The sequence below is a fragment of the Nanorana parkeri genome, unplaced genomic scaffold, assembly GCF_000935625.1.
Source record: "Nanorana parkeri isolate BGI_ZX_2015 unplaced genomic scaffold, ASM93562v1 scaffold126, whole genome shotgun sequence".
NCBI classification, from domain to species: domain Eukaryota; kingdom Metazoa; phylum Chordata; class Amphibia; order Anura; family Dicroglossidae; genus Nanorana; species Nanorana parkeri.
The window spans coordinates 967,060-991,500 of record NW_017306394.1 but is presented as its reverse complement, the minus strand read 5'-3'; the positions used below and the strand labels follow the sequence as shown (position 1 = coordinate 991,500).

Genomic DNA, 24,441 nt, shown 5'->3' with positions numbered 1-24,441 from the left:
ACACCCTCCATGGTCACAGATGGGTCCTCTTTATACTGCACATGCGCACCGCAGTCCTTTTTATTCCAAAGAGAACACATTTTATGTACAGAAAAACATCTGAAATTGTAATTTTCTTGTGTGCTTTGTGTATGTGAGGGTCAGGCTGTGGTTTTTAGTCTTGCTTGCAAAATAGAAAGGGGTCACGTTTCCTAAATTCAAAACATTATTTTTCCGTTTTGGAACCCATTCTACGGTTCTGTTATTACGAAACAAAATTTGAGTCCTGCTGGTTTTTTGATCCCTGCATCTCGCTCGGCAGGTTTTGATTTATAAACATGCTGAGATAGTATTTTGGAATGTGTCGGTGATGGGCAGAACTGATGAGCCAGTGGGTTTTGGTTTTAGTCCAGCTGGAGTGCTTGTTGGTAAGCTGGAAGGACATATTCAGCTGGCAGTTCAGCCTTATATTGGTGGATATAGTGATGCTTAGATAGCTGCAATGCTGGGCATAAAGCTGACATGTATTTCTCTGTTAGTTAGGATAAAGACTATAATACCCTAAACGTCCACTCCCTAATGACTGTAGACCACTATATAGACACATAGCTTAAAGCTGAACTCCGGGATAAGCAAACATTGTCTGACTACAAGAATCATGTGTATTATTTGTGTATTTCCTCCAGATCTGTGCAGTAATCCAGTGTGAGACTTGGAGCTTCCTGTATTGAAGACCGGTCACTGCTGTTCTCTCTCCTTGTGCAGGGTGACTGGTCTTGTCTCTGCCCCTCCTGTAATAAAGACCGGTCACTGCTGCTCTTGTTGGATCTGCCCCCATGTAGTTTTCTGCAGGCAGCCTGTAATGGGTGGGACTACTGGGTCCCTGCCACAGCTCTGCTCTGCATAAGTTTTGTGCAGTGCAGCATTGTAATGATGTCAGTGCTATTTCTATATGGTAATATTTGGGTTTGAAAGTAGATTTATTTAATTTGCATTTATTAAGGCATATAGATTGAATTTTATATGGCTGGAATTCAGTTTTAAAAGAACCCTTTCAGGCTAGAACTATAGGAGCCACTATTGCTGACTTTTTGAAGGTAAAAGCTCTGGGGGATTAAACTCTATCTTTGCTTCACTACAAGTGCTTGTGATGTGTTCTGTAGTCCACAGAGGTGAACTAGGACAGGAAGTGTTAGGACTGATAACACTGAAGAGAGCACAAGAAGGCTCCTTTCACACCTACGCATTGTGTCCCTCAAAGCTAAGCATAACAAAACGCTCAAGACAAGGAATCCCATTGATTTCTATGGTCCCTGTTCACTCCTTAGCGTTTTGTCGCAAGCAGAAAAATGCCTGTACCTGGAAAAAGTACATGAGCTACTTTTTGGCAGATTACAGCACTTTTTGGTCCCATAGACTTCAATAGAAAATGTGCGTTTCAAGCGTTTCAAATGTTTTGTCATGAATTATGTCGCACAAAGTTTCCCATTGAAGTCTATGGGACCAGAAAGCTCTGCAATCTGCCAAAAAAGTAGCTTGCAGTACCAAAAAGTAACTTGCGGTACTGCCCACCTAAAAGCTAACATGGTGGCCTCTTGGGTTTGTACACATGCCGTGGCCGCGATGCTTTGCATTGTGGCAAATTTTATACAGCATGTCGTGTTTGTCAGGCAGTGCTGCTTGCCAAAACGTGACCAATGGGACTGCGCCAACCACTTGGCATGGAGTTGCAGCGCGGTATTGCAATGTAAAATCCCTCCAGGAAAAACGAAAGGCATTCAGAAGGCTGCAGTATATTACATTTACATCCAATCAGGTAGGTCATTGCAGTACAATGGTAAATCTAAAGGATATTATACAATCATTGTGGCCGACTTTAGACTGGAAGCTGCTAGGGTATTATTATTATTTCATAGTATTTATATAGCGCCAACAGTTTGCACAGCGCTTTACAATATAAGGAAGACATTACAATCACAATTCCAGACAAGATTGTACGGAGGGCAGGGTAGGATCCCTCTTGGCATGTTTCTGTGCTTGTTATACCTGAAGTCTATCAGTTACACCCTTTCATTATTTCATGTACATCACTGTATATTGTGTTGATGTTCTATATATAGAGGATAATAATCATAATTAGTAATAGTTTTATGGCCCGAGACATGCAAGAAAGCCTGTTTTATTTTTTGCTGCTATGCGTCATTTCACTACAAGGGCTTGTGATGTGTTCTGTAGTCCATAGACGTGAACTAGGACAGGAAGTGTTAGGACTGAAAACACTGTAGAGAGCACAAGAAGGATCCTATCACACCTACGCTTGATAAAACGCTCAAGATAAAAATTTCTTTTGCCCCTGTTCACTCCTGAGCCTTTTGTCGCAAGCACAAAAACGCCTGTCGCTGAAAAAATTACGTGAGCTACTTTTTGGAAGATTACAGCGCGTTTTGGTCCCATAGAATTCAATAGGAAATGCACGTTTCAAATGTTTTTTCATGCGTTGTGTCGCACAAAGTTTCCCCTTTGAAGTCTATGGGGCCAAAAAGCACTTAAACCTGCCAAAAAAAAGTAGCTTGTGTACTTTTTCTAGCAACAGGTATTTTTCTGCTTCCGACAAAACGCTCAGGAGTGAACAAGGGCCATGGAAATGAATGGGATTCCTTGTCTTGAGCATTTTGACTCGCTTACCTTTTCAGCGACAAAACACCTAGGTGTGAACGCGGACTTCAGAAAGGATAAACAGGTATTTTTTTGCACTTCTCAAACAGATATAACAAAATGCTTCCAATCGTATACTTACCAGACCGGAAATGGGCAAGTAAGAAAGGTTCATTGTTAGAGTTCATATACAGTATCTTTTAATGAATGACTGGTGAAATGCAGGAGCAGTATGGAGTAAACACTGTGGTGCCCTGAGGAGAGGATAGCAGTCTCTGCACTCTGATATCAATAGCCTCCTTCCATCAATAGCATCCCGGTAAAACGTTAGACCAGATATACTACTGTCACTGCTACAAATAATTGGCGAATGAAAGTCTGCTTTTTTTTGCATGTGCCAAATAAAAGTTCATTGTGAAGGATATGACAAGAAAAATGCAACTACGGCACCAATTGTGGAAAAAAAAAAGAATCCCAAGTGCAACTATTCACACTAGATTTATCGCAATCTGCGCCAAATAAATAATGGTTCAGAAAACGTTTGTCAATATTTGGCGCAATAGAGTCCTGCCTTGCAGCACTGGGTGTCCCTGGCTTGAATCCCGGCCAGGTCAATATCTACAAGGAGTTTGCATGTTCTCCCTGTGCTTGGGTGGGTTTCCTCCGGGTAACCGGTTTCCTTCCACACTCCAAAGACATGCTGGTAGGTTAACTGGCTCCTGTCTAAATCAGCCCTGTAGGCATGTGAGATGGGGACCTTAGGCCTCGTTCACACCAGATGCAGTGCGTTCTGGCCCGATTCTGGCCAGAATGCACTGCCTCGCATTGCCGCCGGCTCACTTTTTTGTTGGGCAGGAGGGGGCGTGGTGGTCCATTGAAGTGAATGGCACCGTAGCCACGCCCTCCGGGCCGCAATGCGATCGGCCGCGTGGGATTGCAAGTCACATTATGTCTGCGGTCCGGTCCGAACAAAATACTGCTTGCACCATTTTGTTCGGACCAGACCGCGGGCATAATGTGCCTACGGTGCCATTCACTTCATTGGCCTGCCACGCCCCCTCCTGCCCCACAAAAAAGTGAGCGGGCGCAAGGCAGTGCGTTGTGGCCAGAATCAGACCGAAACGCACTGCATCTGGTGTGAACAAGGCCTTAGATTGTAAGCTCCTTGTGGGCAGAGACTGATGCGAATGGGCACTGTGTAAAAGCGCTACATAAATCGTCAGCGCTATGTAAATACCAATAATAAATAAATAGAGGTGTGCAGTAATGCACCAATAGGATGATAGCGTGAGACAGTTACACTTTCTACTTTGCTCCAAAAAAATGCTAGGCGCTGTGACATGCTGTAATAGTTTATTTGACATGCAATGTGAACCATTCCGCCTAAATCAACCCATGTATGAACTGGCACGCATTTGGTACTAGTAACATAATCTCATCGAGGACTTCAGATCATTCCCGCTTTTACATTTAGTAACTGGATGACAACATACGGTCAGCACAATAAAGAAATCACTAATAAAGGGGTTTCGATGCAGCGTTCTCTAGAAATGAAATGATATCTTGGCTCGCGGACCTTGCAAGGGACAGATAAAAAATTATTTATTTGGCTCCCTCCTGCAGACGTTATACAGATGCCATGGCCTATAATTCTAAAAGATTGCACCACTCAGATATTTTTCTGTTGACTTCTTGGAGATAATCTTCTGAATATTGCCAGAAAATGTAAAGGGGGGGAAAAAAACAATAATGGAGATCTAATTAGTTTTTTTGTTTTCTCTGAATTGCAGTGCGGTTGAATACCGCTCTTGGAAAGGCCACTGGGTCATTCAGGGGGCTCTGGGTCTAAACCGATTTTTGTTAGAAATCATTTAGAGATCATGGAAAAAAAGGAACAGCTGAAGGGGAACTGTGATTTGTAAAGAGAAAAGACGCTCGATTCCACATCCACGCTGTTTAGTAAGAGTTATGTTCTCTGTCGGGTGTTTGTATTCTGACAGCGGCGGGTGAGCTGCTGTCACAATACATGAAAAGTGACTGCAGCTGAGAATTTTTGGACCAGGTCCACTGACAAAAGTGCATTGAAAAATTGACTTTTGTCAACCAGAGGGGAGACGATGGGGCCACACACAGCTCAAATTTCGGACAAGTCAGCAAGACTCAGCAGAAATTCGAGCAGTGAACGGCCAGCTATAAATTTCCAGGTATTTATTATTACCTTTCATAGAGATTGCCGCACTCCCCCTGATCATGCCTCCATGTGCTTTTCTCTACAGAAGTATGGATACATCTTTGTTCAAATGCCGGCTCAGCGATGACAAAGCTGTGGCAAACCTGATTCCTGTGTAGTTCACAAATGTCTGGCACAGATCAGCTACTGCTGCAGCCTCTCACCTTGTGACTTGCTTCAACATTGCTGTGTTGCAGTCTGACCACTGAAGAAGAGGAGACTGGGGAAATGCTTATTTTTGCCTGCAGCAGACTCATGGCATCATCTGCGTTTAGGCAGGGGTGTCTCGAGGCCGGGTGTCACCCTGCCATGACGTCATCTCGCATGCACGTGACGTCCCCATGCGTGAGTGCGATGACATCATCGGGCGTGCGCAGCCATCTTGGTGATACTTGCTGGCGGCCATCTTGGAGATGGAAGCCGGCAGAGAGAGAGGAGGGGACGTTCACCCGGCAGGATAAGCTATGCCGTCGGGGTCCCTTCTCTCTCCTGCAACTGTCGAGCTCTTGGTCAATAAACGAGTGCCCAACTTTTCAGAAGGGGTGACACCAAAATACCCCCCCTTCCCCCCCCTCCCCCCCAGTGACGCCACTAGGCAAGGCCACTGAATTGGAGCTCCTAGACAGCTTTTTAAGGCACTGCAAGGGTTAGGTGCTTGTTTTTGTCTAGGTGCAAAAATAACAAAGTTATACTCAGAGGCCCTCGCAGACGGCTTGCTCTTTAGACCGGTCCTTACAGCCTATTTCCCCCTCTGCTGCAACAGTCTAAATATCCTTGAGTCATCACGTCCAATACACTGTATTAGTCACGAGGACACTGAGGGACATATCATGACTGCAGCGGAGGAGGAGGAGACGGGCTTCAGGGATTGTTGTAACAGCTGGCCGGCTCCGAGAACTTTGTTGTTGTTGCACCTAGAAAAAAAAACGAGCATTTAACCCTTGCAGTGCCTTAAAAAGCTGTCTAGGATCTCCAATTCAGTGACTTTGCCTAAATGCAGATAATGCCATGAGTCTGCTGGGGGGAAAAAGTCCCCCCGGAGTTCTTCTTTAATGATAACAAGTGGAGCTGTTAATGAAAAATGATCCTGTGGCTGTATATTGTGACACGTCAGGGATAAAGTTACTGAAATGTGCACTTTAAAGATACATATAACTTAAACCTGGTTATTGCAGTGGCAGAATACACACTCTGTGAGCAGAATTCTTTGTTTTCGGCTTAAGCAGTCACTTTCCCTGGATGTTTGTCATCAAGTAACCAGCTTCAGTCACCTCAAACCACTGGCATCTTCCTTACCTATTGTTTCTAAAGCTGGCCACACGCATTATATTAGACAATGCTGGGCGACATCCAACCAGGAAGTGGCACAGCGACGGCAAGAGGCAATTGTGGAGCTGCCTAAAGATGTGGGTGAGGACGAGGTTAAATCCCATTGTATTCAATGGTCTCGTTCCCACCTTGGCGTATTTCCGCCCGTCCCTAACGCGCTACAAAACGGCCCACGCCTGAAAAGGTACAGGTACTACTTTGGGCCGTTTTGTTGCGCGTTTCCATTGGGATACAGCCAAGTAGCCCTCGGAAACGCGCGTTTGTCGCGCAACTTTTTTTTACCGCTAATCGCGGTAAAAAAACGCGCGACGGTCGCGCATATGCAATACGCCTAGGTGTGAACGAGACCTAAGACTCATCTCTTCCGGGAAGCCTATCCCACCTCAACCTCAACCATCACGTTCTCATACACTTCCTCCCCAGACAGCTACCTCCTTGTGTATCACTTCCCCTCCCTTTTAGATTGTAAGCCCTCAGGGGCAGGGCTCTCCTTACCATCCTGTCTTGAATTGTATTGTGATTGTAATGTCTTCCTTATATTGTAAAGCGCTGCGCAAACTATTGGCGCTATATAAATCCTGTATAATAATAATAATATAAAATACATGGAGCCGGGCTGCAGTATATTACATTTACATCGGATCAGAGAGGTCATTGCAGTACAATGGTGAATCTAAAGGATATTATATAATCATTGTGGCCGACTTCAGACTGGAAGCTGTTAGGGTAGGATCCCTCTTGTGTCATGTTCCTGTGCTTGTTATACCTGAAGTCTGTAATTTACACCCTTTCATTATTTCATGTACATCACTGTATATTGTGTTGATGTTCTATATATTGAGGATAATAATCATAATTAGTAATAGTTTTATGGCCTGAGGACATGCAAGAAAGCCTGTTTTTATTTATTGCAGCTATGTGTCATTTGTAAAGGAATTGCATTGAAAACGAAGTCATTAGAGTTCCTTTTTCATCTCAGAGACCGTTCTATCACCGTGTTATCATGACACCCCCTGAGGGCAAGGAAATAAAACCATGACAGTTCCACCCCCATGTGATCGTATATGCAGCTTTAGATCTACACAACTGATGGAATCATGTGAAATGTCACAAGAAGTGCCTCATAGAGATGACATGGACAGTAGATACTAAACTATACAGCATGTAAATCCTAACAATGGACTTCTTTTATTTGCACCCTTGCGGTCTGTTCATTATACCATCCAAAGTGTTTTGTTGTATCTGTTCAATAGGTGCAAAACATTAGCTGTTGATCCTGCCAGAAATCTTGCCAGCAATAAACTCCTTTACAATATAAGGAAGACATTACGATTACAAAACAATTCAAGACGAGATGGTAAGGAGGGCCCTGCCCCTGATGGCTTACTATCTAAGAGGGAGAGGCCAGTGATACATGAGGAGGTAGCTGTGTGGGGATGAATTGTTTGATAATGTGATGGTTGAGTGGTTAGGTTGAGGTGGGATAGGCTTCCTGAAGAGATGAGTCTTAAGGGATCGCCTAAAGGCAGTCAGAGTGGGAGATAGACGGACAGGTTGGGGTAAAGAGTTCCAGAGGATGGGAGAGACTAGAGAAGTCCTGGAGGTGAGCATGGGAGGAGTTGACAAGGGAGCTGGAAGTTCTGTAGTCCTAAGGCTAGGTTCACACCTAGGTGATTGAACTGGTGAGCTGTTTCTGCACGGTTGTGCTTTGAAAACCGCGTGGTGGGTCATGCGGTTTTCAATGCATAGCGATGTTTATGGGACCCAAACCGCTCGACAACCATTCCGAAAATAGCTCCTGCACCTTTTTGGCCGACAGTCGATTTTGTCTGGGTGAGAATCCGCAAAAATGTGAACAGCCTCCATTGACTTCAATGCGGATCTGTGTTTTGCGCAATATCGCGCGACTCAATCAGTGCGATAAATTGCCTATGCTTCACACACTTCTAGCCTCAGGTTGACAATTCTGCTCCTCCATAGATTTAGTACAGTAAGTGAGAATTGTTTCCCCGAGACAGGAAGTGTGTTATTGGCAGGATCATCAGGTGAAAAAGACTTAAAGGAGAACTATGGGGTCAAGGCTTTTCCCCATAGTTCTACTTAGGGTAACGGGAGGACACAAACTAGCGTCCTTCCGTCACCCTAAGCTCATGGCACAGTATACCGCGAGCTACTGCTCGTGGTATACTGAGACGACGCAGGTGAAGCGGATCCCGACAATTGTGCCGGGATCCGCCCAGCTGCGTGACTGACAGATGGCTCCGCCTATCTAGAGGCAGAGCCAGCTGTAACCGCCCCCTCCCCCGTCCGTTCCGCCAGTCGGCGCTGGCGGATTGGAGCGGGGAGGGGGGAATCCAGCCCCTCCCCTGTCACGGCAGAGAGCCGTGACAGGATCGAGAGGTGAGCGAACGCCGGTATGTGTTCGCTCACCTCCCGATCTACTGAGCCGACCTGTGACAGTCTCATTGTCACAGGTCGGCTAGAACTATGAGGTGAGTGAAAAGCACTCGCCTCATGCTTCTCCTTTAAATAAAAAAAACTAATGTGGTCACCACATCTAAGGACTGGTAAGCTGCAAAGTTTAATTTTTTGTTTTTAAGTTTAGATGCAGTTTAACTCCTGTCCTGTTTCCAGTGGTGAGGGCTGTGGAAAACCTGGGCAGTTTCATTGAAGCATTCAAATATATCACATGATCGCCAACAACCAATAGCTGGTGCAATAGCTTCTCTTTCAACTTGAACAATATATATATGATCCTGTGTTCATATCTCCCAGCTTTCTTGGATCCGAAAGTGAGACATCTTCCATTACAATGTATTTAGGCAATGGATACGTCCCTGCCATGCCCCCAGTAATGGAGACCATTAAGAATTTATATGCCAAAAATCATTGATTAATACCAGAATTGTCTTTTTCCACCATTACTCTTCCTTCACACTGGCTGGAGGGTTTAGAACCCCTTTAAGGTAAGTGCTGACATTTACATTGGGGGGAGGGGAAAATATTTTTGACTTTAATGTCACTTTAATGCTGGATAACACTTGGTAATAAAATTGAAACTTCTTATAGAGATCTGTACATCAGACCAAAAAGAGGGACAACTGGGGAGGAAAAGGAAGGACAGAGGTGTTTGGTTCCGAATGAAGGACAGTTGGGAGGTATGCATGATTACATTCCAACGCCAGCTTATTACAGCATCTCGGCCAGTTACCACTTGCATAAACAGTTCTTGTGCTAGCAAACTTTGACATTTTACAGTGTAGTGATGATTTATTAGTGTTAAATCTTTCAATCATATCTTCTGGTATGGTACATGTATTTGAAGTGGAACTCTGGGCAATGTAAAAAAATTACAAATATGCCTGTAATTGCAATAACTAGCAATAACTCTGTAGTTTGTTTTTCTGACTCGCTACCTGCCCCCTCCCCCCCCTTTCCATAGCATAGTTTTATTTACGGTCAGCAAATCTATTGTCTACTTCCTGGAACAGGGTGACAATGCCTTTTGTTCTGCAGTGAAATTGCTGAGAAGTGTTGTCACTTTGTGGACAGTAGTTTTTAGAATGGTATCCAAAGAGTATCCATCTTGGGTTAAGTATAAGTAATGTGTCATTCTATATTGCGGCATACTCTGGGCTGGGCAATGACCTTCATCCCTTAGCCATGTGACAATGGCTAAGGCACTGCATTGTGGGTGAATGTAGAGATGGTCACATGCCTCCCCCCCCCCCTCTACCAAGTAGTGCACAGGGCTCTGTAAGATGCAAAAAAGAAAGAACGGTAGGGCTGCAACTAATGATGATTTTCATAATCGATTAGTTGGCCGATCATTCTTTCGATTAATCGGATAAAAAATGACATACAATCCCTAATTTAAAATAAAATACACAAATGCAGTTTAGCAAACATAAAGTTCACTTTCAGAATAAAACTGCATGCACAATTTTTTGCAATCGCACTGCACTGGAATGCACGTCATTGCGGTTCTGCGTATTCCAGTGTTGGCAATCACACTGCTGGCGGGAGGCGCATTGGGGGTGCCATTGAAATGAATAGTTGTATTGTAAACACATGGCGCTTAACTTGCTTCAGCCAGGGAATGACAGCTGCCAGTGGCAAGATTCTGCAGGCGGCAGCTAAATGTAAATACAGCAGGTAGTGGGCTGATGCAATATCCAGCCTGCTATTGGCTATTTCAAATTAATAGCCAATAGCAGGCTGGTTATTGCACCTATCCACTGCTTCCTGTGCCCTCCGATCGAAGGGGGCACAGAGCCGATGAAACACTCTCCCCCCAGCGAGGAGGAGAGGTCTAGGCCCTATAGACTCTAGGGGATCCAACCAACTAATCGATAATGAGAATAGTTGACAACTATTCTCATTATTGATTATTATCGATTAATCAGTAAGTTGGTTGGAGCCCTAAAGAACAGCAATGGTAATATGTCAGGGAAAAGGGCAAAGGGCTGTGAAGGGTGCATGTCACTTTACCCTGAATGTGCAAAGAGACAGATGTACTTTAGATCTCTGCATTAACTTCCCAAGGTTTTTATACACCCCCAGTTGGATTTATAATGTGTTTTATGTGATGGAGAATACAACATGAACAGTAAAAGCACCCCTAGGTGGGCACAAGCATCCAGTGTTCATTGTGGCAGCGCAACAAGAACTATGGTGCTGTCAGGCAAGTACCATTCTCCTGGCAACTGCCAAACCCAGACACGCCCATCGGATTGCCAGACAGAGAAGCGTGATTGGTCACTCCAGAGAACACGTCTCCACTTCTCTAGAGTCCAGTGGCGGCATGCTTTACACCACGGCATCCGGCGCTTTGCATTGCACTTGGTGATGTAAGGCTTGGATGCAGCTGCTCGGCCATGGAAACCCATTCCATGAAGCTCTCTACACACTGTTGTTGCGCCAATCTGAAGGCCACGCCAAGTTTGGAGGTCTGTAGCTACTGACTCTGCAGACAGTTGGTGACTTGTGCGCTTCAGCATGCGCTGACCCCGCTCTGTCATTTTACGTGGCCTACCACTTGGTGGCTGAGTTGCTGTTGTTCCCAGTTGCTTCCACTTTGATATAATACCGCTAACAGGTGACCGCTGAATATTTAGTAGCAAGGAAATGTCACGGATGGACTTATTGCACAGGTGACAACGTATCACGGTGCCACGCTTGTAGTCACTGAGCTCCTGAGAGCGACTCATTCTTTCACAAATGTTTGTAGAAGTGTCTGTATGCCGAGGTGTTTCATTTTATACACCTGTGGCCATGGAGGTGATTGAAACAACTGAATCCAATGATTATAGTGTAGATCAGTGTGTCAGTATTAAAAGCTGAAGTTATCAGTCAAGTTCAAAGGTTTTCAGGGGCAAAATGGATTTTCACTAAATTGCCATTGACTTTGTTGAATTTTCTGCCAGAGTCATCCTGATTACTGACACTTCGAATTATTTGGCCTATAATTCTTTTTTTGCTTCTATATTAAGATTTTTGGGGCTATGAACTTTTTCTCGCGCGTTTCTTTTGTGTATCGCCCCCATCGCACTTCCATGTGTTTTAAGTCACCGCAATCCTGATTATGTTCCTTTCTCTATAAAGCATTCCAATTAGTGATTTGTAAATGTACGTTTGTCCAAGAATGCGCAGATTTATTAAACTCTTCCTTTTATCTTCCCTCTTTTATTTCCTTCATATAAGTAGCTGGATATCTTTCGGAAACCGTATTTGTTTTATTTTGTGACGGGAGGAAGCGGGGTTGGACGGAGGCAGCGTGGAACTGGATCATGAGAAAACCGATCTGTTAGAAGAAGGTTTTTACTTTCCCCTGGCAGATAATGTACAATATTAAACTGTGTTATCTCCTGGTGATCCACGGCATCCTGTTTCCCATCGAATCTGAGGGAATTTGCTTGCCTCCAGGTGGAAATGCTGGCCACGCTCTAAAAATAACCTTTTATTTATTGAAATCTTGGGGACCCGACCCCTGCGCAGTAATGGAATCCAGATGTGTTGATGTCATCATCACTGGCCTTTCTCAGAGGTGTAGATGTACTGCCAAGCTCAGAGATCTAGAGAATAGTATTAGAAGCTAAATTGGCTCTTTTCTGGAACACTCGTGGATTCGGCTGCAGTTGACCTCTTTGGGCCCTGGTAGTCGTATAGAGGAGAACTTTTGCTTTCCATCACCTTCCAGTGACCTCCAAGAAAACGGATTACAAGTTTCTTGCAGTTTCGACGCAGTCTTTCAATTTATTTCATGCAGTTTGTCACAGCCATGTGTTGACCTTTTTGTCTAAATTTGCAAAAGGTGGTCTGGTCCCTACCTGGAAGTCCCATCATGCTTCATTTTGGAAAACTGTGCAAATAGACACAACTTGTTCCTGGGAGGATTTCCCCTCCCTTTTGTAGAGATTCCCTCTTACTTGTTCATTCCCAGGGCAGGAAGAAGAGGGAAATCTCCCTTGAAGCTAATTGGTTACAATGGGCATCAATGCTCCAGTTTTGATATACATAAAGAGTGGAATTTTGAATTGTAAGCCCTCACGGGCAGGGTCCTCCTTACCATCTTGTCTTGAATTGTATTGTGATTATAATGTTTTCCTTATATTGTAAAGCGCTGCGCAAACTGTTGGCGCTATATAAATCCTGTATAATAATAATTTATCAAAATTGGAGGAGACAAAATCTGGAGCAGCCATGCATGGCAACCAATCAGCTTCTCTCTTTCATTTTCAAATCTTAACTGGACGAACTGAAGAGAGAAGCTGATTGGTTGCCACGCACAGCTGCTCTAGATTTTGTCTGCTCCGGTTTTGATAAAGTCCCCTCACTGTATATGAAAGACGTTTTACCTGCCAAAAGGATTTGTATCTCTGTCCACCCAGTCCTGGAATTTACACAGATCTGTCAAATGGCACAGCCTCGTCTGGCAGTGCAGGAGACCTGATTGTATTCTGCTGCAGTTTAGCTTTTGATAACAGGTCTCCTCCCCACCCTACCCTGTGCCTGGACAGTGAAAAGAGAAGCAGCACACTGATGAGCTAATTTCTCTGTTACTCTGCCCTCTCCTTCTGTCGCATCCCTTCCTATCAGCATGCTCTTTCTGCTGCAGCACACTTGATTGGCTTCTTGTGCTGCTTCTCCCTCTTCCAGCGTGAGCTTTGCTGTACAGAGATCTGCAAGAGAATGATAGCAGGTCACACTAAGATCTTTAACTGTCTGCTTTTAAAGAACTACATTAAAGTATTCATTATTTACAGCTGCCATAATTTGTGTATTTTATATCTGCCTGGAGTTCAGTTTTAAAGTGTGTGTAAACCATAACTATAAATATCTATTTTTTGCTCCCTTTTGGTCTACTAAATATACAACTGAAAGTGTTTTATGTGCTCAGTAAGTGCAATCAGCAAAGCCATTGGAGAGCTCCAACTCTGACTCAACAGGGAGTATTTTGGACCTCTGTAAAGAGATCACTGCTTATACACAGAGAGCAAGGGTCCTTCTCCGCAGCATGCAGGGGACAGGGATTTCTACTCAGGCTGTGGCAGATTTGTAAAGAAATTACACTGCAAGATTTTGCACACCTTTTGTTTTGATGCTCCTGGAATGTATTCAGGCAATTTTAGCTAAATGATAAATTGGGCTTTAACAGTTAAAAAAAAACACCCCTTTTTTCCTTTTTGTATCTTGCTGCTTCCCTCACTGCTGATAAACGGGTTCTCACACCCTCCCTGTCCTATCCATCCTCTTTCAAGTCCATAGAAGTAAACATATCTGCTTTATTCATGAAGCGATACACATTTAGGCCAGTGGTGGCTAACTTACATGACATAGAGGGCATCAAGAGCAGCCCCTGACATCACCAATGAGCAGGCCCGTCGCTACCGCAAGGCTGGGGGCACGCAAAAATGCACCTTGCCTGTGTAGTCAAGAATCCTAGCACCGGCACTGCCAATGAGCCACAGGTAATGTTTAGTGTAATGCTACAGAAAGACAGTGGTCAAAGACAGCAAGCATACTGCAGGAGATGGTCAGAGACAGTGGGCATGCTGCAGGAGATGATCAGATACAGTGGGCATGCTATAAGAGATGGTCAGAGACAGTAGGCATGCTGCCGGATATGGTTAGACAGTAGGCATGCTGCAGGAGATGGTCAGAGAGAGTAGGCATGCTACAAGAGATGGTCAGAGACAGTGGGTATACTAGAGGAGATGGTTAGATACAGTGGCCATTCTACAGGAGGTGGTCAGACAGTGGGCATGCTGCAGGAGGTGGTCCGAGACAGTGGGCATGCTGCAGGAAGTGGTCAGAGACAGTGGGCATGCTGCAGGAGATGGTCAGAGACAGTGGGCATGCTGCAGGAGATGGTCAGAGACAGTGGACATGCTAAAAGATGTAATAAATACACAAATATAAAATAAATACACAAAAATAAAAGAATAAATACAGGAAGAAAGAATAGACAGCAGAGGAAACAAAATTGTTATTTTTATGCATATTTTCCTACCCTGTCCCTGAGTAAGCACCTAGGCAAGGAAACCACACAGTAAGTACAAAAGGACAGCATGCAGCTCTTGGGCACCAGGGCTTTGGACGGTGCATCCTGAAGATATTCAATTTGTGCATGCGTGTCTAACAAGCCTTTAATCTCTACAGACTGCTTAAATGCTCTTATTGCAGAATTATTGCACAAAAAGCTGAATGCCTTTCCAGAAATCGGCTATCTATGGTAAATATTGACAAGTAATAGAGGATTTTGAGCTAACAGATAAGTAGTTTGTTCCACGTAGGCTGCCCTTTTGCTGCCTGTGGTAATTACTTCAGACCTTCTTGTGCTTGTACGCTTTTCAGTAATGAATCAAGCTTTTGCCACATGTTCAACTAGTCTAAGTGCAACATTAATCATATTATTATAATACAGGAATTATATAACGCCACTAGTGTGTGTGTGGCGCTTTAGAAAATATATGGAGAATGTGCAGTTACAAAACTGTTCACGAAAGAGAGTAAAGAGGGCCCTGTTCCTGAGAGCTTACAATCTATAAGGGAGGGGCAAGTGATTCAAAAGGTAATAATTGTGAGGGATGAGTTAACTGGGGAAATAAATAAAAGTTCAAGTATAATTAAACTCTTTTTATTTAAGCAGTAGATATATGCAAAGGCCTAAAAATAAAAAAAAAACGACCAAAAAGGTTACCTGTGTCTCCGCCGCTCGCTCCCATCCAAAGATCTGTAGATTCTTGAGCGGCCGAGGAGCATGATGGGGCGTGCGCATGCGCATTACAGATCTTCAGTGGGGAGATGTTGAGAAACGCGCTGTAAGTCAATGCACACAGCCGCGAGCGTACACGCCGGGCAGACACCGTGGGACAGGAAGAGACAGGAGATTAGGGTGGGTCAGAGACCAGCACCAGCGCTGGAGGGATTCCTGAATACAACTGGAAAGAAGAAGATGATCGGGTCAAGAGGCATCATTTAAGGTAAGTCCTTAAAGCAACATGGAGGGGTGGAGAAAAATATTTGTGACTTTAATGTCACTTTCAGTTTTTAGTTAGAGGGATAGGCTTCTATGAAGAGGTAAGTGCACTGATCACGTAAAGGCAGACAGAGTAGGAGATAGCCGGAGACATTGAGGTAGGTAGTTCCAGAGGATGGGAGCGTCTGGAGAAGTCCTGCAGGTGAGCATGGGAAGAGATGATGAGCGAGCTAGAGAGCAGGTCTTGGCAAGCGAAGAGGGCAGTTAGGATGATATTTTGAGATGCCATTGGGGGCAGAGTTGTGGAGGGCTTTGTATGATGTAAGTATTTTTTAGTTTATTGGTTCGGTGAACAGAAGCCAGCGGAGGGAGGGGCAGAGAAGGGGCAGCATTCATGATAGACTTAAAGGGGGGTAGCCTGTGTAGGCAATAATCATTACCTAATCTTAGGTAATTAGCTTCTATATCCAGGATCTGTTTGTGTGCTGTAAATAATGGCGGAGTGGTTATTGTCAATGCATAACAAGGTAACATTGAAGAGGATAATTGTACTGGTAACCTAGAAATCTTACAAATACTGATAGGAATCTGCTAAGTGAGATTATGTAAATGTATGTGATTATGCGCCCTACAAACATGTTCATGTATCTTGCATTGTGCTTTCGTTATGAAAAAGAACAGCTAAAATTTGTTGCAGTTCCTTTTTGCCACAATTGTTTCTTCTAGCTAATTGGCCATTATTACTATTACTCTTAAAAAGAATTACCAGAATTTGATTTTCATTTTTTTTTTCTTTCCCTTTTTAGTTGGTTACGCAAAGAACCAAGCCATTCGACAAAGCTCTGGGCGTTTCTTGTGTTTTTTGGATTCTGTAAGTACTTCTACTGCAAAACTATTCTTTTTTCTTAGTTTTGGATGAAGCGGGGAAGGAGAAATCTCACCTTAGTTCATGTCCTGATAGGAAGTGTCCTGATAGGAAGTGAGGGGATAATCACCAACAGAGATGCAACCATAAAAATCTGAGGGGATTTAGCCTTCTACCAACCTGGAGAAACTCTCTGCCAAGCAATAGCATCTGCTTTAAGGTTGCAATGATTACCAGTTGATGCATTTCATGGTCCTTACCTTTCTTAAAGTGACACTAAACTCACAAGTTAAACCCTTAAAATCCATTCAGATACCTTTTACTATTAACTCGCCAGCACCAATTCAGAGATGATTCGAGGATCTACAGCCGAGTGATAGACAAATAAGATAAATTGTTGTTAGGGCTGCGGAAATTAACGATTAATTACTCGATTAATTGTTAACATTTTTGATTGATTACAATTCTTTTGATCAGTAATGAAAACACTCACCTCCGTGCCGGCTTACGGGTCTTCCGGGAGTCCCGTCGGAGATCCAGTGACGTCATGGACATCGACGTCACCAGACTCCTCCCCCCTTCTTTAGCCGACGGAGCTACTTGGGCCGGTGATCGATCGAAAATTCGAAGTTATCGAGTTCTGCGACCGCCTGACTTCCGGTTTCGTTACAACTAAGAGGTTTGCCCAAGAAACTTGTTCTGCATGAGCGCCAGCCAAGGCATTGCCCTATACACATACAGCACAGCAATTAAGTAATAAAATGAGCTAGGATCACAGTAATCCAGCACGTTATTAATCTCGTGTGCCCCACTCAAGCGGCGGCCATATTGAGTGGGGCACGTGAGATTAATAACATGCAGATCCAACTACTTTTCAGCTAAAAGTAGTATGTGCGTTATAATTAATTGAAATGAATCGATTAATTGATTTTAAAAAATTTGATTAATCGAACACGAAAATTTTAATCAGTACCAGCCCTAATTGTTGTTAATAGTTAAGGTACTTGAATGTATTTTTTAAGTTCATCTTCTGATTCACTTGACACTTGTCAAACTACAAGTCATTTTGGTAGAGAGTTTCTCTAGACAGCAGGCACGCTGCTCTTTTACTTTCTTGAAATGGGGCTTTAGCTGCGCATTCCACTGCAGCCACTTGACATCCAGCCACATCGCTGGCCCTGGGGTGGAGGCTCTTTAGACTGCATTGTGGGCCATTTACAAGTGACTCTTCCAACAACCTTTGCAAAAAGTTGTTATTAGGTAATAACAGTATATATCCTTTCATTGCACTTGGATGCTTTTCCTTTTTTGTTTTCTTTATTGATACAAAGAGAAACCTTGACTTTTCTGTTTGTCTCACTGTGATTGTATATGAGGAGTTGTAATATGACGATAGCTGGACACCCGTGTGTTCCAATGACATGCCTTAGTACATGCCTTATTATATGGATCAAATATAGATCAGATAAACATTATATTTTGACTCAAACCAAGCAAGCTCATGATTTGCTCTTGAGGACAGTGGGGAGCTACTTATTGAGTATCTAAAGAGCACTTGATATTCCAAGTTTTTTAATATTTCAAGTTTAAGTGCCACCCTTAATTTTTAAAGATGCAAGCTTTCAGGATTTCCTCAAGCTTCATACAATTCTAACGAGTTGGGTCTTACTTGCAATTGGCATTCCCTGAGAGCAGGCTCAGTGGAACCTACCCATTCTCACACAAGTCACTTTACCTCCTAGACCTGCCATGATCTATGGCGTTTGCACTTGCATGGTACTTAGATCAATTCTTCTGCTTCATGGCAGAAACAAGTATCGGTACCCACTGGCAAGCAGACTGTCCTACAAGTTAGAAAATCTCTTGCATGATAATGGTATGCCTCGTTGACCCCATGTCACACGTCTCCTGTCCCCGTGGGAAAAAGGAGAGAAAAATGCAGTGTTTTGCAGAGAAGTTGTCAAATACCTCAGAGGCTCTCTAGAAGTGACAGTTTAATCACACACTGACAGCCGCCCTGGTTGTTTGCATACATCCCCGTGCTGTTTAGACAGCTTCCAGTCTTTAACAGAGGCCTTTCTCTCCATACCGAGGTTTTAGGGGTCAAGTGTGTAATCGGGCTTAGGCCTTGTCCAGTCCAACCATGTGTGTGCGAGTTTCCGCCAACCTGTGAAACCGCAGGGAGGCAAGGACAGATAATGTGTTTTCCTTCAAGTCTGCCGGGAAGATGTATGGCGCGTTTGACTTTAAAATTTGTTTGTGTTCCAAATAAGCAGAGCGTAGCCTGTGTTATTGTGACTAATAAAAAACAGGTTTGGAACGATATCTTGGTGTGTGGAGGATATCCTTCTTTATATACACAAAGCTCCTATTCTATTGTGTGGAAAGTCATTTTGTGAGCCTGACTCAAGTTTCATTGGGACTATTAACTAGTACACAATTGAAACATAAAGGTCAAGCGGACTTGTATGTAAGAGAGCTGACAAAAAAAAAGGTTAAAGTGACATTTTTCCCCCTCCCCCCAATGTTAGTGTAGGGACTTACCTTAAATAATGCGTCTTAATCCGATCTTCTTCTTCTTTACTGTTGTTTTTCAGCAGTCCCTCCAGCGCTGGTGCGGGTCTCCAATCCAGCGCTGACTCCTCTGTCCTCCTCTTCTCTCATGTACCACTGAGTCTGTGCGGGTGCACACTGCTCCATAGACTTACCTTGTGTCTTTCCTCGTCTCCCGGCCGAACATCTGAACTGCGCATGCGCCCGCCCCAAGATCCTCTGCCGCCGCCTGAGACTCTTCAGATGTTCGGACGGGAGCGCGTGGCGAAGACACAGGTAAGTTTAAACCTGTTTGAAAAGTTTTTTGTTTTTTTTGTAAGGTTTTTGCATATATCTACTATTTGCTAGCCGTAGACATATGCAAAGAAATGCGAGGGTTTAATAATTCTTTAAATGTCTAGGTTGCCCTCTAATAGCCAATCAGATTTCTCCCTCATTCTTCAAACACTGATGATTTGATGATGGAGAAAGATTCTGTTTATCAATAAAACAGACACTTTTATTATTATTATTGAATATTTATTACAGGTATTTATATAGCACCATCAATTTACACAGAGCTTCACATACTATGGAGCTAACAATCTAAGGTCCCTATGTCACAGGCATACATACACATACAGGGCCAATTTAGCCAGGAACCAATAAACCTCTCTGCATGTTCTTGGAGTGTGGGAGGTAACTGGAGTACCCGGAGGAAACCCATGCAAGTACAGGGAGAACAAATCCCATGCAAACAGTGTCCTGGTCAAACCTGGGTTCGAACCAGGGTCCACAGTGCAGCAAGCTAACCACTGAGCCACTGTGTACTTTTCAAACATGTTTGTTATATAATACACATTATTGCAGAGTTGGCTAGGGGAGGAATGACTTTGTAAAATATAATTCACCCTGTCATTGTCCTAAAAACCTTGGTTTGGGTTTTTTGCGTGCTTATTTGCTTTGATTGCTGGAACCTTATACAAGGGAAGTCCAGAACCACCTGGGTTTAGAGGAAGTGTGTTGAATGATGGACATCTAACATTGAAATGGAATATTGCATCAAAAGCTGGTTTTGTTATTGTATCTTTTAATGGGCTATTCTTTTGTATTTGGTACATTAAAGGCCAGTTGACTGTGAAGGCATGGTTACACTTCCCTGTTGGCAACTCTTGAGGTGGCAATGCAGAACACTATTACACTGAGGGAGGCAAAGCAAGGAGTGGTTTTGGGAATGTCTCTAACTTACAATTTTCTGTGGTCTCCCTGCAGCTACAGGTACAGCTTCCTCCCCAGCAAAGAGAACAGTGAGCAGTGCAGTAGAGACCTCCAAATCGGGTGAGATTAGCTTTCAAAGGCAGCAGTGCCTTAGATGATCTCACAAGGCATATATACAGCTTTAAGGCTAAAGGCACAGCGGAAGTGCACAGGAATTCAATACATCACGAATGCGCACCAGCTCAGCTTAGGCACCAGCTCAAGGCAGAGCAGTCTGCTTGACTAGCTCCCTTCTCAAAATGTGAGCCAAACACCTGTGTGATTAGCATGTAAATTGGGAAGTCCTTGCTATGGCAGCAATGGGGCCTGCACCATAAAAATCTGTGTAAAAGCATGTTAGATCTGTATAGTGCGAACTGCTCACTTGACTCCGAGAGCTGTAAATACTTCAGATAATTGTTTGCCTTCTGCTCACGGTGTGGCAGGTCACATGTTGCATGTTTCCTGCTTGACAGCACAGTAAATCACCTTGACATAAGAGAAGCATAGCGCTGCCGGAGATTGCTGTAATTGTAATGCTCGGGCACCTCAGATTGCTGGTACAGGGTGGTGGTGGAAATGAGTGCAAAGTGCACATGAAGGAAGTAACTGCAATAATAAAAGTACGCTTGCCATACACTTGGCTTTTTTCCCATAATGAGTGCTAAACAGTATTGATGGGGAATCTCCCCTGCTGGAATATTGTATTTTTACCTTTCTTTCTTCTTTTGCTACATCTCTGTGCTAATGATCTCCTGCAGCCTCTTTGCTGCCAACGCCTGTCAGGCGGGTTTTGCTTATGGTGGCATCAGCGGATCATGCCTGTGCAATGTGCATTGGTATGGCTGCTCGTAGTTTCCATTTGGAGATCATGTGACAAGGTGACAAAGCAAGAGCACAATTAAGAGACCGGGACAAAACGTCGTCACCCCATAACTGGAAGTGTTTGAACAAGGAACTTTATGGCAGGACCATCAGATACAATTTAAATAAAAACTGCAAATAAGAAAAAATGACTTTGCATAATAAAGTGACACTAAACTCAGGCGTTAAATCATAAAAATACATTCAAATACCCTAACTATGAACAAAAATGTATCTTATTTGTGTATCACTCGTCTGTAGATCCTCAAATCATCTCTGAATTGGTGCTGACACTGTCCTTCCTTCTGGAGGGGGGCTACTTTTGTTCCCCATGGCCCCTGTGTGTGTTGTAAAGTAGCCACCGCTCCAAGCTCGCTCCCGGGATGGACTACAATCTCACATTAAGTTTATTCATCTGTATTAGGGTTGCCACCTTTTCTTCTAGTGAAACCCGAACACTCTAGCAACGCACTGAAATTTTTTTGGGAGAATGAGCCGTGGCTTATTCATATGTAAATAGCGCCGCCCATTCATATGTAAATATCACAGTTGAGTTTTATTTTCAGTGGGGGGGCAGTAGCCCCTATCTTAATTTTGGTTGCCCCTGTCTGCATGACATCTTGTGTCCGGCTTTCTGCTGCCATGCTGCACAGCGTTCAAAACCCGGACTGTCCGGGTCAATCCTGGACAGGTGGCAACCCTAATCTGTATTGAGTTTTTAGTCGATCGTGGGAGTGAGCTTGGAGCGGTGACTACTTTTACAACACACTCCTTATAAGAGGATATTGTATTTAAGTGATTGGGCTTACATATTCTTTAACAGCTAAATTAAAATAATCAGTTCCTTGTTCTGGGATCACCATACCGTAGTTAATGGACCCAGACTTTTAATATGCAAATTGTGATTTTCAGACTCCGGTACAGGATTTGTTCTAAAATCCAGTCTCTATGTCATTGTTGCAATGCATCATCGTTCTGGGCCCCAAAGTCTCAGTGTGTTATTTTTTGGAATTCCAGTTGCCAATGCACCATGGTTCTGAAAGTCCAAAAGGCACTGTGTTTTTGTTCTGGCATCCCACATGAATATCATTTCATCACAATTTCAGTAGTTTTGAAAATGTTCAGAAATGTCATCATTTCAGACACCATCAGATTTTCGGACTCTATTGAGATGTATCTCTGTGGCTTAGGTGGAAGTCTGCGCCCTCAATAGGCACTGAGCCTCAGGTAGGTGATACATGCGATAGCTGTATGTAAAGTGTGTATATTTCCTATGTGAAGTGTACACCTTTTATGTTTTATTGTAAGCCTGCTTGTTAAATTTATCCCCCCAGCCTGGCTAGCCAAGCGCATGCACTTGGCAGGTGTAAGCGTTCCTTCCTGAAACAGCCCTGGCTTTCGATGTGTCTCCCCTCCTCTCTTATTATTCCACACTGAAACATGACCACCAAACTGAGACGGGTTACAAGCCAATCTCTGTTCATGACATCCGTTCTCTGACTTATTAATTCTGACTTTGCCAGCATTTTTCATCTGGAATGTGACTCTGGACTTACTCTGCAGGGAATAGCATGACTTGTGACTACCTTGTTTTGTTGAGTTATTTAAAGGGGAACTCAGATGGTTTTTGTGAGCTAAAAAGGAACCCTCAGAGGAAAATAACGAGAATGTGATCTAAAACCGACATTAACAAGAGTTGTAAAGTAATTGCATATACTCTCCTGTTATAATTAGGGATGCACAGATACCAATACCAAGTATTTGGTCCGAGTACTCGTACTCACCCAAATGTTCCAAAACTTACCCTCTGATACCGGAACTTCCGGTCAGAGGGAGATTTCTTCTAACCGGCAGTGCCGCGAGGGAACATGGCCAATTAGGAAGCCTGATGGCGGGTAATGACTCGCTGCCCGGTTTCCTAATTGGCAGGAATGCTGACTCCATGCTGTTTGGCCAACTCGATTATAATTGGGCTAGAAGCCCGTATCCCAGCTGATCAACATCGAGCAGGAAAACAGCATGGAGCCAGCTTCCCGACCAATTAGGAAGCCGGGCAGCGAGTCATTACCTGCTGGCTTCCTGGCCAATCAACATTGAGCCAACCAAACAGCATCACCGGTCAATCCATGCTGTTTTGCCCGGCTTCCTGATTGCCCGAGAAGCCAGATCCATGCTAGCGAAAATGTCGGTACTCAGAGTCGGCGAGTACCGAAAGATAAATATCGGTACTCGATACTGGAATCAGTGCATCCTTAATTATAACATCAGCACTGTAATAGGAATACAGTTGTTTTTGATAATGTAATCAAAGCTTACTTGAAAAAATGCCATTTATGTAGTGAGAGCTGCCTTGTGTCTGCCCATCACTTTCTACATTTTACAGGATACCCTGTGTGATTTATGTCTCCTTCCCTGCAGTTTGATTTCCAAGACTACATATTCCTTTATGCATTGCTTCCAGCAAGCAACGATGTCACATTGTGTGATGTTCAGACGTTGAGTTTTTGTTCAGACGGCAGGCTTAGAGTGTTGACACAAGGAAGTTCATATTCACAGTGCTGAGTAGAATTGTGTCAGTGCATTGAGGAAGTCCATTCTATGGGCTTCTTTAATAAGTAAGTTTACAAACTTCTAGAACAGGGGCTCCCACAATTTTTCATCTGGAGATCTACTTTTCAAATGATGAGCTCAATGAGATCTACCAACGAAAAATTCAGGGGCGGGAGGGGGCATGGTAGGGCATTAAAGTCAATGGCACAGCAGCCACGCCCCCAGTGCAATCGCCACACCATGAAAGCAGGCACATTAGTGCCTGCATTCCGGTCCAGTGCGATCTGCAAAAATGCTGCATTTTTGCAGATTGTGCTGGACCGCAATGCAGGCATTAATGTGCTTGCGTTCCGGGTGTGGGCGATCACACTGAGGGTGGGGGCGTGGCTGTGGTGCCATTGACTTCAATGCACCACCACGGCCCCTCCCGCCCCTGAACACAGGGAGCCGGCCGGCTTGCGTTCCAATGCAGACTTTGTGGTGTGAACCGGCCCTCTCTTCTCTCTCTCTCCCCTGTTTCTATCTGCTGTCCCTTCTCTTGCTTTCTCTGCTGTCTTTGTTCTCTCTTGCTTTCTCTGCTGTCTTTGTTCTCTCTCTCTCTGCTGTCTTTGTTCTCTCTCTCTCTGCTGTCTTTGTTCTCTCTCTCTCTGCTGTCTTTGTTCTCTCTCTCTCTCTGCTGTCTTTGTTCTCTCTCTCTCT

General features: G+C 43.9%; 1 protein-coding gene across 1 annotated transcript in view; it reads left to right on the top strand.

Annotated features, from left to right (window-relative positions):
• B3GNTL1 (UDP-GlcNAc:betaGal beta-1,3-N-acetylglucosaminyltransferase-like 1) overlaps window positions 1-24,441 on the top strand; it is a 230,485-nt gene that overhangs the window by 11,155 nt on the left and 194,889 nt on the right. Inside the window, exon 5 of the mRNA XM_018553646.1 lies at window positions 16,481-16,545. Coding sequence (XP_018409148.1) covers window positions 16,481-16,545 — 65 coding nt within the window. The remainder of the gene's footprint in view (window positions 1-16,480; window positions 16,546-24,441) is intronic.